This window comes from Pangasianodon hypophthalmus, chromosome 28 (genome assembly GCF_027358585.1).
Source record: "Pangasianodon hypophthalmus isolate fPanHyp1 chromosome 28, fPanHyp1.pri, whole genome shotgun sequence".
Lineage (NCBI taxonomy): Eukaryota > Metazoa > Chordata > Actinopteri > Siluriformes > Pangasiidae > Pangasianodon > Pangasianodon hypophthalmus.
The window spans coordinates 6,998,426-7,008,927 of NC_069737.1; the positions used below are offsets into that span (position 1 = coordinate 6,998,426).

The 10,502-nt window shown below is 37.7% G+C and overlaps 1 protein-coding gene across 3 annotated transcripts; it reads right to left on the reverse strand.

The window, feature by feature from the left end:
* Positions 1–801: 801 nt before the first annotated feature.
* Positions 802–7,378, reverse strand: ltb4r (leukotriene B4 receptor). 3 transcript variants are annotated; one of them, XM_053230938.1, is made up of 4 exons: positions 7,126–7,378; positions 4,400–4,971; positions 3,008–3,287; positions 802–1,947 (listed from the first exon to the last, which is right to left on the reverse strand). In XM_053230938.1, the coding sequence occupies exons 2-4, from the start codon at positions 4,906–4,908 to the stop codon at positions 1,576–1,578; spliced, it is 1,161 nt and encodes a 386-aa protein (XP_053086913.1). In that variant the 5' UTR covers positions 4,909–4,971; positions 7,126–7,378; the 3' UTR covers positions 802–1,575. The 3 variants fall into 3 exon arrangements, with proteins under 3 accessions (XP_053086913.1, XP_026798682.1, XP_026798683.1); XM_026942881.3 differs by having other exon boundaries at positions 7,137–7,373; XM_026942882.3 differs by having other exon boundaries at positions 3,008–3,284; positions 7,137–7,370.
* Between the last annotated feature and the right edge of the window lie 3,124 nt (positions 7,379–10,502).

The following is a 10,502-nucleotide window of genomic DNA, read 5'->3' on the forward strand; positions in this document are numbered from 1 at the left end:
ATACTATACAGTGCAGTAAACAGTAATAAATGAAACAAAGTCAATATTTGGTGTGACGATCCTTCGCTTTAAAAAAAAATAGTAATCTCAGGTACAATTTGTGCAGTTTTGTAAGGAAATGAGCTGGAAGTGTTACTGAGCATCTTGCAGAATCAGTCACAGTTCTTCTGGAGAATTTCACTGTCGCACTCGCTTCTTATTTCTGCAGCGAAACCCAGCAGCCTTCATTATGTTTTTTTGTCTGAAAAGTGTCTCTTATGGAATCTGCTGCTTTCTTTACTGACATACAAACATTTTTCTGTAATTTTGTGCTGGAAAACTAATGTTTGGAAATCTAAAAAGTTTTTGTACTGAATCAATAATGTAGAAGTCATCAAATAAAAATCTATAACAAAGTTTGTACTAAAAAAAATAGGGTTCCTAAGACTTTTGCACAGTACTGTAATTAAGTGATATTTTTATTTCCTTAAAGGAATATTTCAGTGTTTTTCAACCTGATGTGTTATTTCTGTATCTGTAATATATGTGTGAATAATACAGACGTTTCTGTAGAATTTCTCTCGCCCTGAACTTGGAAAAGATTGGAAAAGTTTTACTTTTCTCCAAACTTCCTTATAATGGGTGTCTAAGGGCGGAGCATGTAATAAACATACGGCATGTAAGTTGTGTGTAAATGAAGCTTTATATGTGTATAATTCAGCTTTTCATGGGTAGATGGGATTACTTTTTCAGAAGGAGGAGTTTGTGGTTATGCGAGTGATGTCAGTGTAGATGTGTGGAAAGCATAACATTAACCGGAACTACTTTCCTTTATTTATTTATTGTTCCATTGTTAAAAAGTTGGAGAAAGCTCTAGAATAACAGTGAATTTTAGTGAATTTTTCCTCACGTCTGCTGCATCCTCACCTCTTTAATCAGTGTAGTGACTTATATTTCCAATCCTTAGTCATGTATTTCAAATGTTTATTCACAAAGCTCGACATGCGTCCTTAGCCTTCAATGGCGCGTACGTTTTTTTATGTATTTATGTTCTTTTCTCAGTACAGGAAAACATGCTGAAATTCTTATCTATGTTAATCATACGTACATTGCAGATATGAAAGATTAGGGTTAGACTGAGAAACAGTGGAGTACTTCTTTAACACATTTGCAGTCCCACAAAACACGCAGCTTCACTCTGTCACAAACAGGAGCAACACGTGGCCAAATGTGTTACGCTGCTTCTGTTACAAGAAGCCGCAAAAACAGTTTGAAATGAAAGAGCGGTTGCTAGTTATGTCCTGTCTGTCACAGGACACCAGGAACAAATCAGGCTTGCTGAGAAACAACAGGTCATGTGACTGCGAGCAGCGACAGCAACACCATCACAGCATGCAAAAGGCCATTTCATAATAAGAATAAAGATAAAAGTATATCAAAATGAATAATACAAAGCAACACATCAAATAAACGGCCAAAAGCTTAGATAACTGTGGTCTGAAATTTCAGGAGGATCGGCTTGTTTGTGCAAGGATCCAGATCACGCTTAATGTGCTGGGAAAAAAATTCTCACGATACAAATGTCACTCTGTAACATCACGGCATCGTGGTAAGGGTCTTAAGCTCCTCCATACAGCTAGTCTCCGCCCCTTTTGTCCCCTCCTCTGCACGGATCTTGTTTATAACCATGTCTCCACTCCGGGAAGATTTCACCGACATTCTCGTGAGGCCCGAGCTGCTCGTATTGATTGTGGAACGTCGTCCGGAGGTCGAGGAGTGGTCTGAGTTGGTTCCTTCAAACAGTTTGGCCATGAAGCCGAGGCCAGCACGGCGGATGTGTGAGCTGCCAGCGAACACGTAGAGCACAGGGTTCACGCTGCTGCTCAGAAACGCAAACGCCGTCACGTTGGGACGAACAGAAAGCGCCACAGTATAAAGACCAGAGCGGCCCTGTGCCAGACCAATCACCTGGATCGAAAAAAAAAAACCAGAGATTCAAGCGTCTAATACAGTTAGCTAGATAAGATAATGATGTTAGATAAGACTTCGGATTAGGACGTTAACAATTTGATCAAACGTGACCCTTGATTTTTCTTGTCTGGCTTGTTACCAAGACAAGGGAGCTCATGAAACGGAAACATTTCAGGTGGTCACGAAATACAAATTCGTAATTTTTTCCAACTTAACCAAGATTTAACGTATAACCTGAACGAGCTGTTTACAGGTCAGTGGAAGGAGGTGCTGGAGTTCAGTCTCTGTAATCGATAGACATTTAGAGAGAAAAGATGTGTTACAGAGACATTTTGAGATATATTGCACATGTATTTTATATTTTGAATTAAGGAGACTTAAACTCCAAGCCGTTATTTACAATTTAACCAAGAGAGAAGGTTTTGTGAAAATTTGAGAACTCGAAATGAGCAAATTTCAGTAATAAATTTAACTGTGAGCTTGAATAAAGTAAAGCCTGCACAAACATTATATTTTTATGACTACAGTTAGCCAGAAAAAGCCAATAGTCAGCATTCAAACTCTGATGTACTGTATTTTGGATGTTTTTAGACACAAATTAAGTAAGTAACCCGTGTATATACATTATAATTTTATGACTATGATTGAAAACTAAAAAAAAAAAAAAAAAAAAAAGCATCTCCAGAGCTCTGCATCGTATAAATTTATGAAATTTTATCTTTTAGGTGCAGGGGCGTGGAATTATCTCAAAAACAACTTAATCCAACTTTTTAATCCCAGTTACAGTGCAAATTTATTAACCACCAAAGTATTAAGCACTGAGCCACCACCTCCTCCATTTCACAAACAAATCAGCCTGTTTGGAACTAAATCTGGCAGTAAGACGATGTCTTGTTTTCTGTTTCTTCAGCGTCATATGCAGAACAGCATCACGGTTACGAAGAACATTTGACCATCTGAAATTTCCAATAAAGTTATCTGTTTTATCTATTGTGACCTCCTAGCTTGATATCATTGATATGTTAGCATTGGTTGGATCTTCTCCAATACACCGTACCTGTAAGATGTTGATGATGTGGTAGGGCATCCAGAAGATAGCGAAGGCCGTGATGATGAGGAGGATGAGGAGGCTGCCCTTTACACGCCCATGAAACATGGCGCTGCGCAGGCGGCAGATGACGGAGGTATAGCACAACACGATGAAGGTGAAGGGGATCAGGAAACCCAACAGCGTCTCCATCAGGTACTGGAAGAGTTCATGGCTCATGCTGTTCCAGTGGTAGGGAACGCAGAGATAAATGGAAATGTTGTTCTTCAGGTAGGGCTGCACGTTGCTGCTAGGATGGAGAGATGACAAAGAATTTTTTAAAAAATGTTTGTGTCCAATTGTGTTGTAGCACTTCAAGTAATAGTTGATGAGAATTTGGTGAGCTGAACTAAAGATTATATCATAAGTCAAATTTTACTTGTGGATCAGTGCTTGAAAATTTCCACTGATTCATTAAAAGTGATAAAAGCCCCAGTGATGCGTTGAAACATGATTGTAACACAAATAAAGTTGTGTAGTTATACCGCAAGACACAACAATGTGAAAGACACACGTTTTGCTTGCATCATCAGTCAGCTTGATCAGTAGATGCGTTCCTTCTTCAAAAGTGAGCTTGAGGTAATAAAGCTATGCCTCCTATCCATTACCTTGTTTTGTTTACGTTTTGTCATCGCCTCTACCGTATTTGTAGCTGTTCCGATGCGCATGTAATGTTATGCATTCTCAGACCTTCGACCTCAACTGACAACAAAAGAATTCTTTTACGATGTGTGATTTTTATCTGTGACAGCGAAATCAGGCAGAAAATCCTAAAATGTAAAGCTGTGTTAAGAAATGCTCAAACATCTCTGCACCTGTATTCAAGAATCAATAAATATATCATGCATAAATTTTTCCAAATTTAGAAATGTCCTCCTGTGATCACAAATACTTAGCCGGCTTGTCAAATGCTAGCACGCTAGCTTGTATTTTTCACATTCAAACACAAGTTGGAATTCAGTATCCGAGTTTTAATTTGCAGAATTAACCACAAACATGTCAAAATATAGTGTTGCCAAAGCAACCACGATTTTGTGACTTCATCATAAAGATTAACTAATTATCTAGATAGGCAGATACCTAGCACACATCCTCAAAAAGTTCAAAAAGTTCTTGGTCACGTGTCATCCTCCTGTAGTAATTTGCACCTAAGCCACAATTGGTCAAAAGTTGTTGATACACGAGAGGTTGAGCCAGCAAAAGTATTACGAAAGCCTGTGTTGTAATCTGTAACATGAAATCTAGGCCAAATATCAGTCTATCTGGTTAGAAGAGCTGAAAAGTGAAAAATCGCTTAGGATTAGGATGGATCATTATCACTCATTAATATCCACATACAAACACACATCCACAGATACAAACCTGCGGTAGAAGGGCATGGGCAATGCCAAGAGGAAGGCCATGATCCAGATCCCCAACATGACGATATACAGCGACCTCTTTTTCCTCAGCCTCTGAGACAGGAAGGGCCTGGCGACAGCCAGCCAGCGGTCCAGGCTCATCAGGCAGATCAGGTAAATAGATACGTACATGTTTACGCAGCAGAGGTAGTGCACGGTCTTGCACATACCGGTGCCAAACTCCCAGCCCTTCCCACCAACCAGCAGACGCAGGAAAAAGGGGGCGCTCAGGAGCACCAGAGCGTCAGCCACAGCGAGATTCAGGACCAGGAGGCATGTAACGGAGCGCTTATGGACACGGCAGAGCACCGTCCACACCACGAAGAGATTCCCTGGAAAACCAAGGATGAAGGCAAGGACCAGGATCGCTATCCCAGTCTGATGGGAGTGCGAGAGGGATTTGGAGGTAGTTGCTGTGGAAAAGGTTGAGTTGGTGAGGCCAGGAGACAGGCTGACGCTAGAGTTAGCCATTTGGATTGGTTGTTTGAAGATGGAAAGTTTGGGTTGGTTCGAATGCGGCTCGCTCGATGTTGGCTAAAGACGAGGTTTGGGAAAAACAAAGACATCACAAATGCTAAGAAATTAATGCTAATTAAGAAATGCAGAACTGACATCAAACACACACTGATGTAATGGATTTACTCTTTTTGTGAAATTACATTGCATTGGCTTACTAGTTACATAATGCTTCAGGATTTGATCCTTAATGGACGGGAAATTTGCTTTTTGCAAAATCAACCAGCCATCTTTCTACATTGTGGCTCTACTTTTCAGCAATATTAAAATGAATTACCATTTAGACTCAGTTAATGACATATAGATAAGGTTAATCATTAACTGCTCCCGTTATCAAGCCTCCCATTAGCATAGCCAAGAAAAACGAGTGTTTTTTTTTCTTTTTAAAAACAAATATCTTCATTCTAAAACCTGACAGAACCCCAGCTAAAGTACTGATATGATTATAAAATATATAATATAACATGAAACACTATGAATAAACATATCCATATATGGTGAACACTAGTATATAAATGCATACAGGAATTAAGGAATTAAGATCAATTCAACCAAATCAAGGATTGAGATATAATCAATATGGACACTGGTATGTTATGTGTTTTAACTATATAAATCATTTGGGTTGACATTTGGAGTATAAAAAAAAATTTGCGTTGATGTGAAGTATATAAATCATTCAAGTTGACATTTTGAAGAACATAAATATTTCGAGTTGTCATGCTTTATATACTTAAATTGTCAACTCGAATGTAAATCATTTGCATTGGAAATATATAAAATATTCAGGTTGACATTTTGAAGTACATAAAACATTCAAGTTTGAATTATAGAAATAGTTTGACATTTAAAGTATGTAAATAAGTATCTAAATCATTCGAGTTGATGTTTGAAGTATATATAAATAATTTGAGTTGAGTTTTGAAATATATAAATAAATCAAGCTGATACTGTAAATATATATAAAACATTCAAGTTGACATTTGAAGTATATATAAATAATTCGAGTTGACTTCTGAAATATATAAATAAATCAAGTTGATATTGTAAATATGTATAAAACATTCAAGTTGACATTTGAAGTATATATAAATCATTCAAGTTGACTTCTGAAATATATAAATCATTCAAGTTGACTTCTGAAATATATAAATAAATCAAGTTGATATTGTAAATATATATAAAACATTCAAGTTGACATTTGAAGTATATATAAATCATTCAAGCTGACATTTGAAGTGTATATAAATCATTCGAGTTGGCTTTAAGTCATGTTTTATTCTCCTGACTTGGTCTGTAATCTACTAAATAAAATTTCTATCAATCAGATTGCTTCCACATGAGGCAATAATCGATGTTTAAGCAAATCAGCAGTATCAGATAAGATGTTTTTTGAGTCACTTCGATGCAATACCACATTTCTGTACAGTCTTTCACACTGATGTAAACAGGAAAGTCTCAGCTTTCATAATTACCACTCACAATATTAAACAGGGTATAGGACGTTAATATCGTGAAAAGGAATCAAAGTAACTTATATGTGATTCGCAGCATTGGTGTACAACATACCGGTAACTTCAGTCTCCGCCCCTAGCCCCTACTCTAAAAGGCAACTCGTGTACAAGTCTGAACAAGTTGGAATATGTTTGACTGAATACAAAGAAAAGGTGCAAATACTATTCCCCCCCTAAATGAGTCATACAACATGCAAAGGTGAGATGATGTTTTTAGACAGGAAATGACAGTAACAGTTTTTTTTTATCAGACCAAGTGTGATAAAACACAAAGGCATATTTGCACACATATGCAAAATGTGATGTGTACTTAGGCAGCAGGTTTAGAAACTTATTGTTTAATGTTACAGATAATACAGTGCAATAGGAAAAGAAAGTATTCAGTCATTTAAAATAAGCATTTCAGTTTTTTTTTTAAATTAATTTTCGCAACAACTTGTAATAAAGAGGAGGAAGTCTGAAAGCTGAGAGTTTAATTATTGCTCAAATAGTGAACAGAACACCAGAACTGAGTTAAATCTAAAATCTGGTTTGGGGTGAAACTCTTGCGAAAAGATGAATGACATTCACAAAAAGACACAGTTTGGTCACAGACTGATGACCGTCAACACGCAACACACAAAACGCACACAGAAGTGCGCACATTTCAAACACGTACAGAAATCTTACCTCCAGGAGCAAGCAGCCTGTGAAAATGGAGCGTCTCTCTTTCTGAATAATCTGCGTCTGTGTGTGGGAGTGAATCATCGAGTGCTTCTTATATCAAGTGTGTATTAACATTGTGTGCTCTTCTTTTTTCTTTTTTTTTTTCTTTTTTCCTGTGTCGTCCTGCTTCCTCTATCAACTTCACAACTCCAGTGTCAAATGTCTTTCACAAGAGACAGGAAAGTGGTGTAATACAAACACACAAGGAGGAAGAAGTGATTTTTTTTTTTTTTTTTTTCATGCCTTATTCAGTCATCCACACACACACACACACACACAGGCACTACCGTATCAGTAGAAGAACCACCCAAATAATATCTGCTCAGTCTTGGTCTTTTTTGGATAGTTTAGAGGCCAATTCAGGATTGGGGCCAATACTTTTGTAGAGCAGCAGATGGACTCCAGTCAGCTACACAGTGATATACTGTATATGGTCCATTATAAGTATATTAACATTATAAACTGTGATATTAAGTCAGATGTAATGAAATCTCAGGAAACACACACCACAACACATGACTCCACCTTGCCCTGCTCATAGAGGAGTCCAGGAAGTGTAACATTCTGTGTAACTTTTAACAAGAATAAAACAAAAATACACAAACATCTTACAAATCTGTAACCATTTGCTTGACGCAATTCGTATGACAAGACAACCGTTAAAGCAGAACTCCAGGCTGAAGCGCGTTAAACCTCTGCATGTTGAAATATCCGGGATGTGCTGGTTTGAGGGCTGATTTGTTGGTTGGTGATGTGTTTGCTGTATTCCTGTGAACAGTCAGTGATTAGCTTGTGTGCTGATGCCACAGCGAGACCTTGTTCATTTGTGCAGAACATTGTTCAGTTTGAAGAAGCTAAGCAGTAAAGCGCTAGCTACACTTCTCCCACGTGGCTAGCTAGCTAGATCCATCACCTAATGAATACAGCACCAATAAACTAGCTAGCTAGCTAGCTAGCACTTTCTTTCTTTCTTTCTTTCTCAGTCTATTTTGTTTGTTTCTTTCTCTCTCACACACGCTCTTTCTTTCTTTCTTTCTTTCTTTCTTTCTCTCATACTCTCTGAGTCTTTCTTGTTTTGTTTCCTCTCTCACTCACACGCTTTCTTTCTTTTTTGTTTCTTTCTTTGTTTCTTTCTTTGTTTCTTTGTTTCTTTCTCATACATTCTTTCTTTCTTTCTTTCTTTGTCTCTCACTCTTTCTTTCTTTCTTTCTTTCTTTCTTTCTCACACTCTTTCTTTGTTTCTTTCTTTCTTTCTTTCTCACATTTCTTTCTTTCTTTCTTCTCTCTCATTTCTTTCTCTCAATTTTTCTTTGCCCCTTCTCTCTCTCTCTCTCTCTCTCTCTCTCTTTTTTTCTCTTGCAAAACCAGTTGCATAAGACAGCTGCGTAGAAGATCTGAGTCAGACAGTGAGCGTGAATCCGAGGATTCGTCTCTTCCAGATGCTCAGAGGAAGAACAGCTACAGTCTAGAGCAGGTCCGCAGGTTCCTCGCAACGACAAAGGCCAAAAGAGATGTAATTGTAGACAACTATTTTCCAAATCGGTTACTATTTATAGACTCGGCGAAAACTTTGATGAGACAGCGGGGAGCGGATGGACTTCTGGAAACTGAGTCAGAAATATAGTTCAAAGATTGAAAGCATAAGATGCCAATGACATGGCAAACGAATAAGCAGCATTTCTTTGATTTACCGTTAGCAACATTTCTTCTCTTGGCCATTTTAGGATTTCATCCTTAAATCTAAACGGTGCAAGAGATATTAAAAAAAGAGAAATGTTTTATGAAATTATGGAGGCGAAGGGTGTTGAGATTGCTTTTGTCCAGGAAACACATTCTACCAAAGACATGGAAGACAAGGAAGTGGAATGGCAGAGACGATGGCAAGGAAACATCATATTCAGCCATAAAAATTCACTTTTCACAGAATTCGAATCTGTTTTCAAAGAATTTTTTACTAATCTCTTATACATGTGAAGATGTTGTAAAGGTCGTCTACTTAAAGCTAGTGCAAATTATAAAAAAATAAATGTAGTTCTTTTAAATGTTTATGCACCAGTCTTACCAAGAGAGAGATGTGTATTTTTTAGAAAAGCTAGAGAATACAAAGGCAGGATGTGCCTCCTCAAATTTTTTAATAATGGGGGGAGACTTTAATGGCACTGTTGATGATATTGATAGAAATAATCTAGAACCTCATGTTCATCCAAGAAAACTAATGAAACGTATTGTTGAGACTGAGTTATTGAGTGTGTTTGGAGGATGTGTGGCGAGCTAAGCATAGCTAGGTAAGGCAATATTCATGGGCGCATACTGAAATAATTACATATCTATAGCTAGGCTAGATAGATGTTATTGTTTTCTCATGATTTTTAAATCTTCTAGCATGTACCCAGTAGGTTTTTCTGATCAGTCTTTGTTAATTGGACATGTTTTCATAAATAATACACAATAAGTGTATAATAAAACACAAAATAAACAGAATAAAACACAAAAGTGTATACTGGTATTTTAATAGCATGTTGTTGAATGATGGGCATTTTAAAAAATTGTTTTAGTTTTTTTTTTTCTTTGGAAAACATGGCAGATAGAAAAGAAAATTTACCTCTTTGCAACAGTAGTGGTGTAAGGAAAGTTCAAATTAAGCAATTTTGTAATCAGTACATCTTTAATGTGACTAAAGACATCAGTCGATCAATTAGGGATCTAGAGATACGTATTGTGGAACTCCAGGCTTTGTGCAAGTCCACAGGAGATCGAGGCCACATTCAGGCACTCAAGAACAAAGAGATTTACTAGTTGATCTACTGGGGATTAGAGCACAGGGGGCATTGATTAGATCGAGATATCAGTGCATAACGGAAATGATGCACCCTCTGAGTTCTTCTTCAGTTTGGAAAAGAAGAATGGTCAGCGGAGGCTCATTCGTTGTCATTCGTTGCACCGCTGATGGACAAGAACTGACGCATTTACTTAAGGAAAAGAGCTGCGGATTTCTTTTCAGAACTCTACACATGTGAATACAGCAGCGACCTGTCAGGTGAACAACATTTCCTCAGCGGATTAACACAAGTTTCACAGGAGACAAATGGAGTATCAACTGACACGACAAGAGCTAGAGGGGGCACTTCAGGAAATGGCAAATGGAAAAGCTCCAGGTCTTGATGGTCTTCCAGTGGAGTTTTATAAGGCATTTTGGTCCACTCTAGGAGAGGATCTGTTATCTGTGATCAATGACAGCATGACCAGAGGGATCCTGCCTTTAAGCTGCAGGAGGGCAGTGCTGACTTTACTACTGAAAAAGGGGGACCTGTGTGAAGTCAAGAACCGGAG

Bases quoted from the DNA above. Each gene is read 5' to 3' on its own strand.
- ltb4r (XM_026942881.3), bottom strand. From the start codon at position 7,214: ATGATTCACTCCCACACACAGACGCAGATTATTCAGAAAGAGAGACGC. The intron at 4,972-7,136 runs GTAAGATTTCTG...CCTCGTCTTTAG, and splicing joins CAGGCTGCTTGCTCCTGGAG to CCAACATCGAGCGAGCCGCA. The intron at 3,288-4,399 runs GTTTGTATCTGT...TCTCCATCCTAG, and splicing joins CCCATGCCCTTCTACCGCAG to CAGCAACGTGCAGCCCTACC.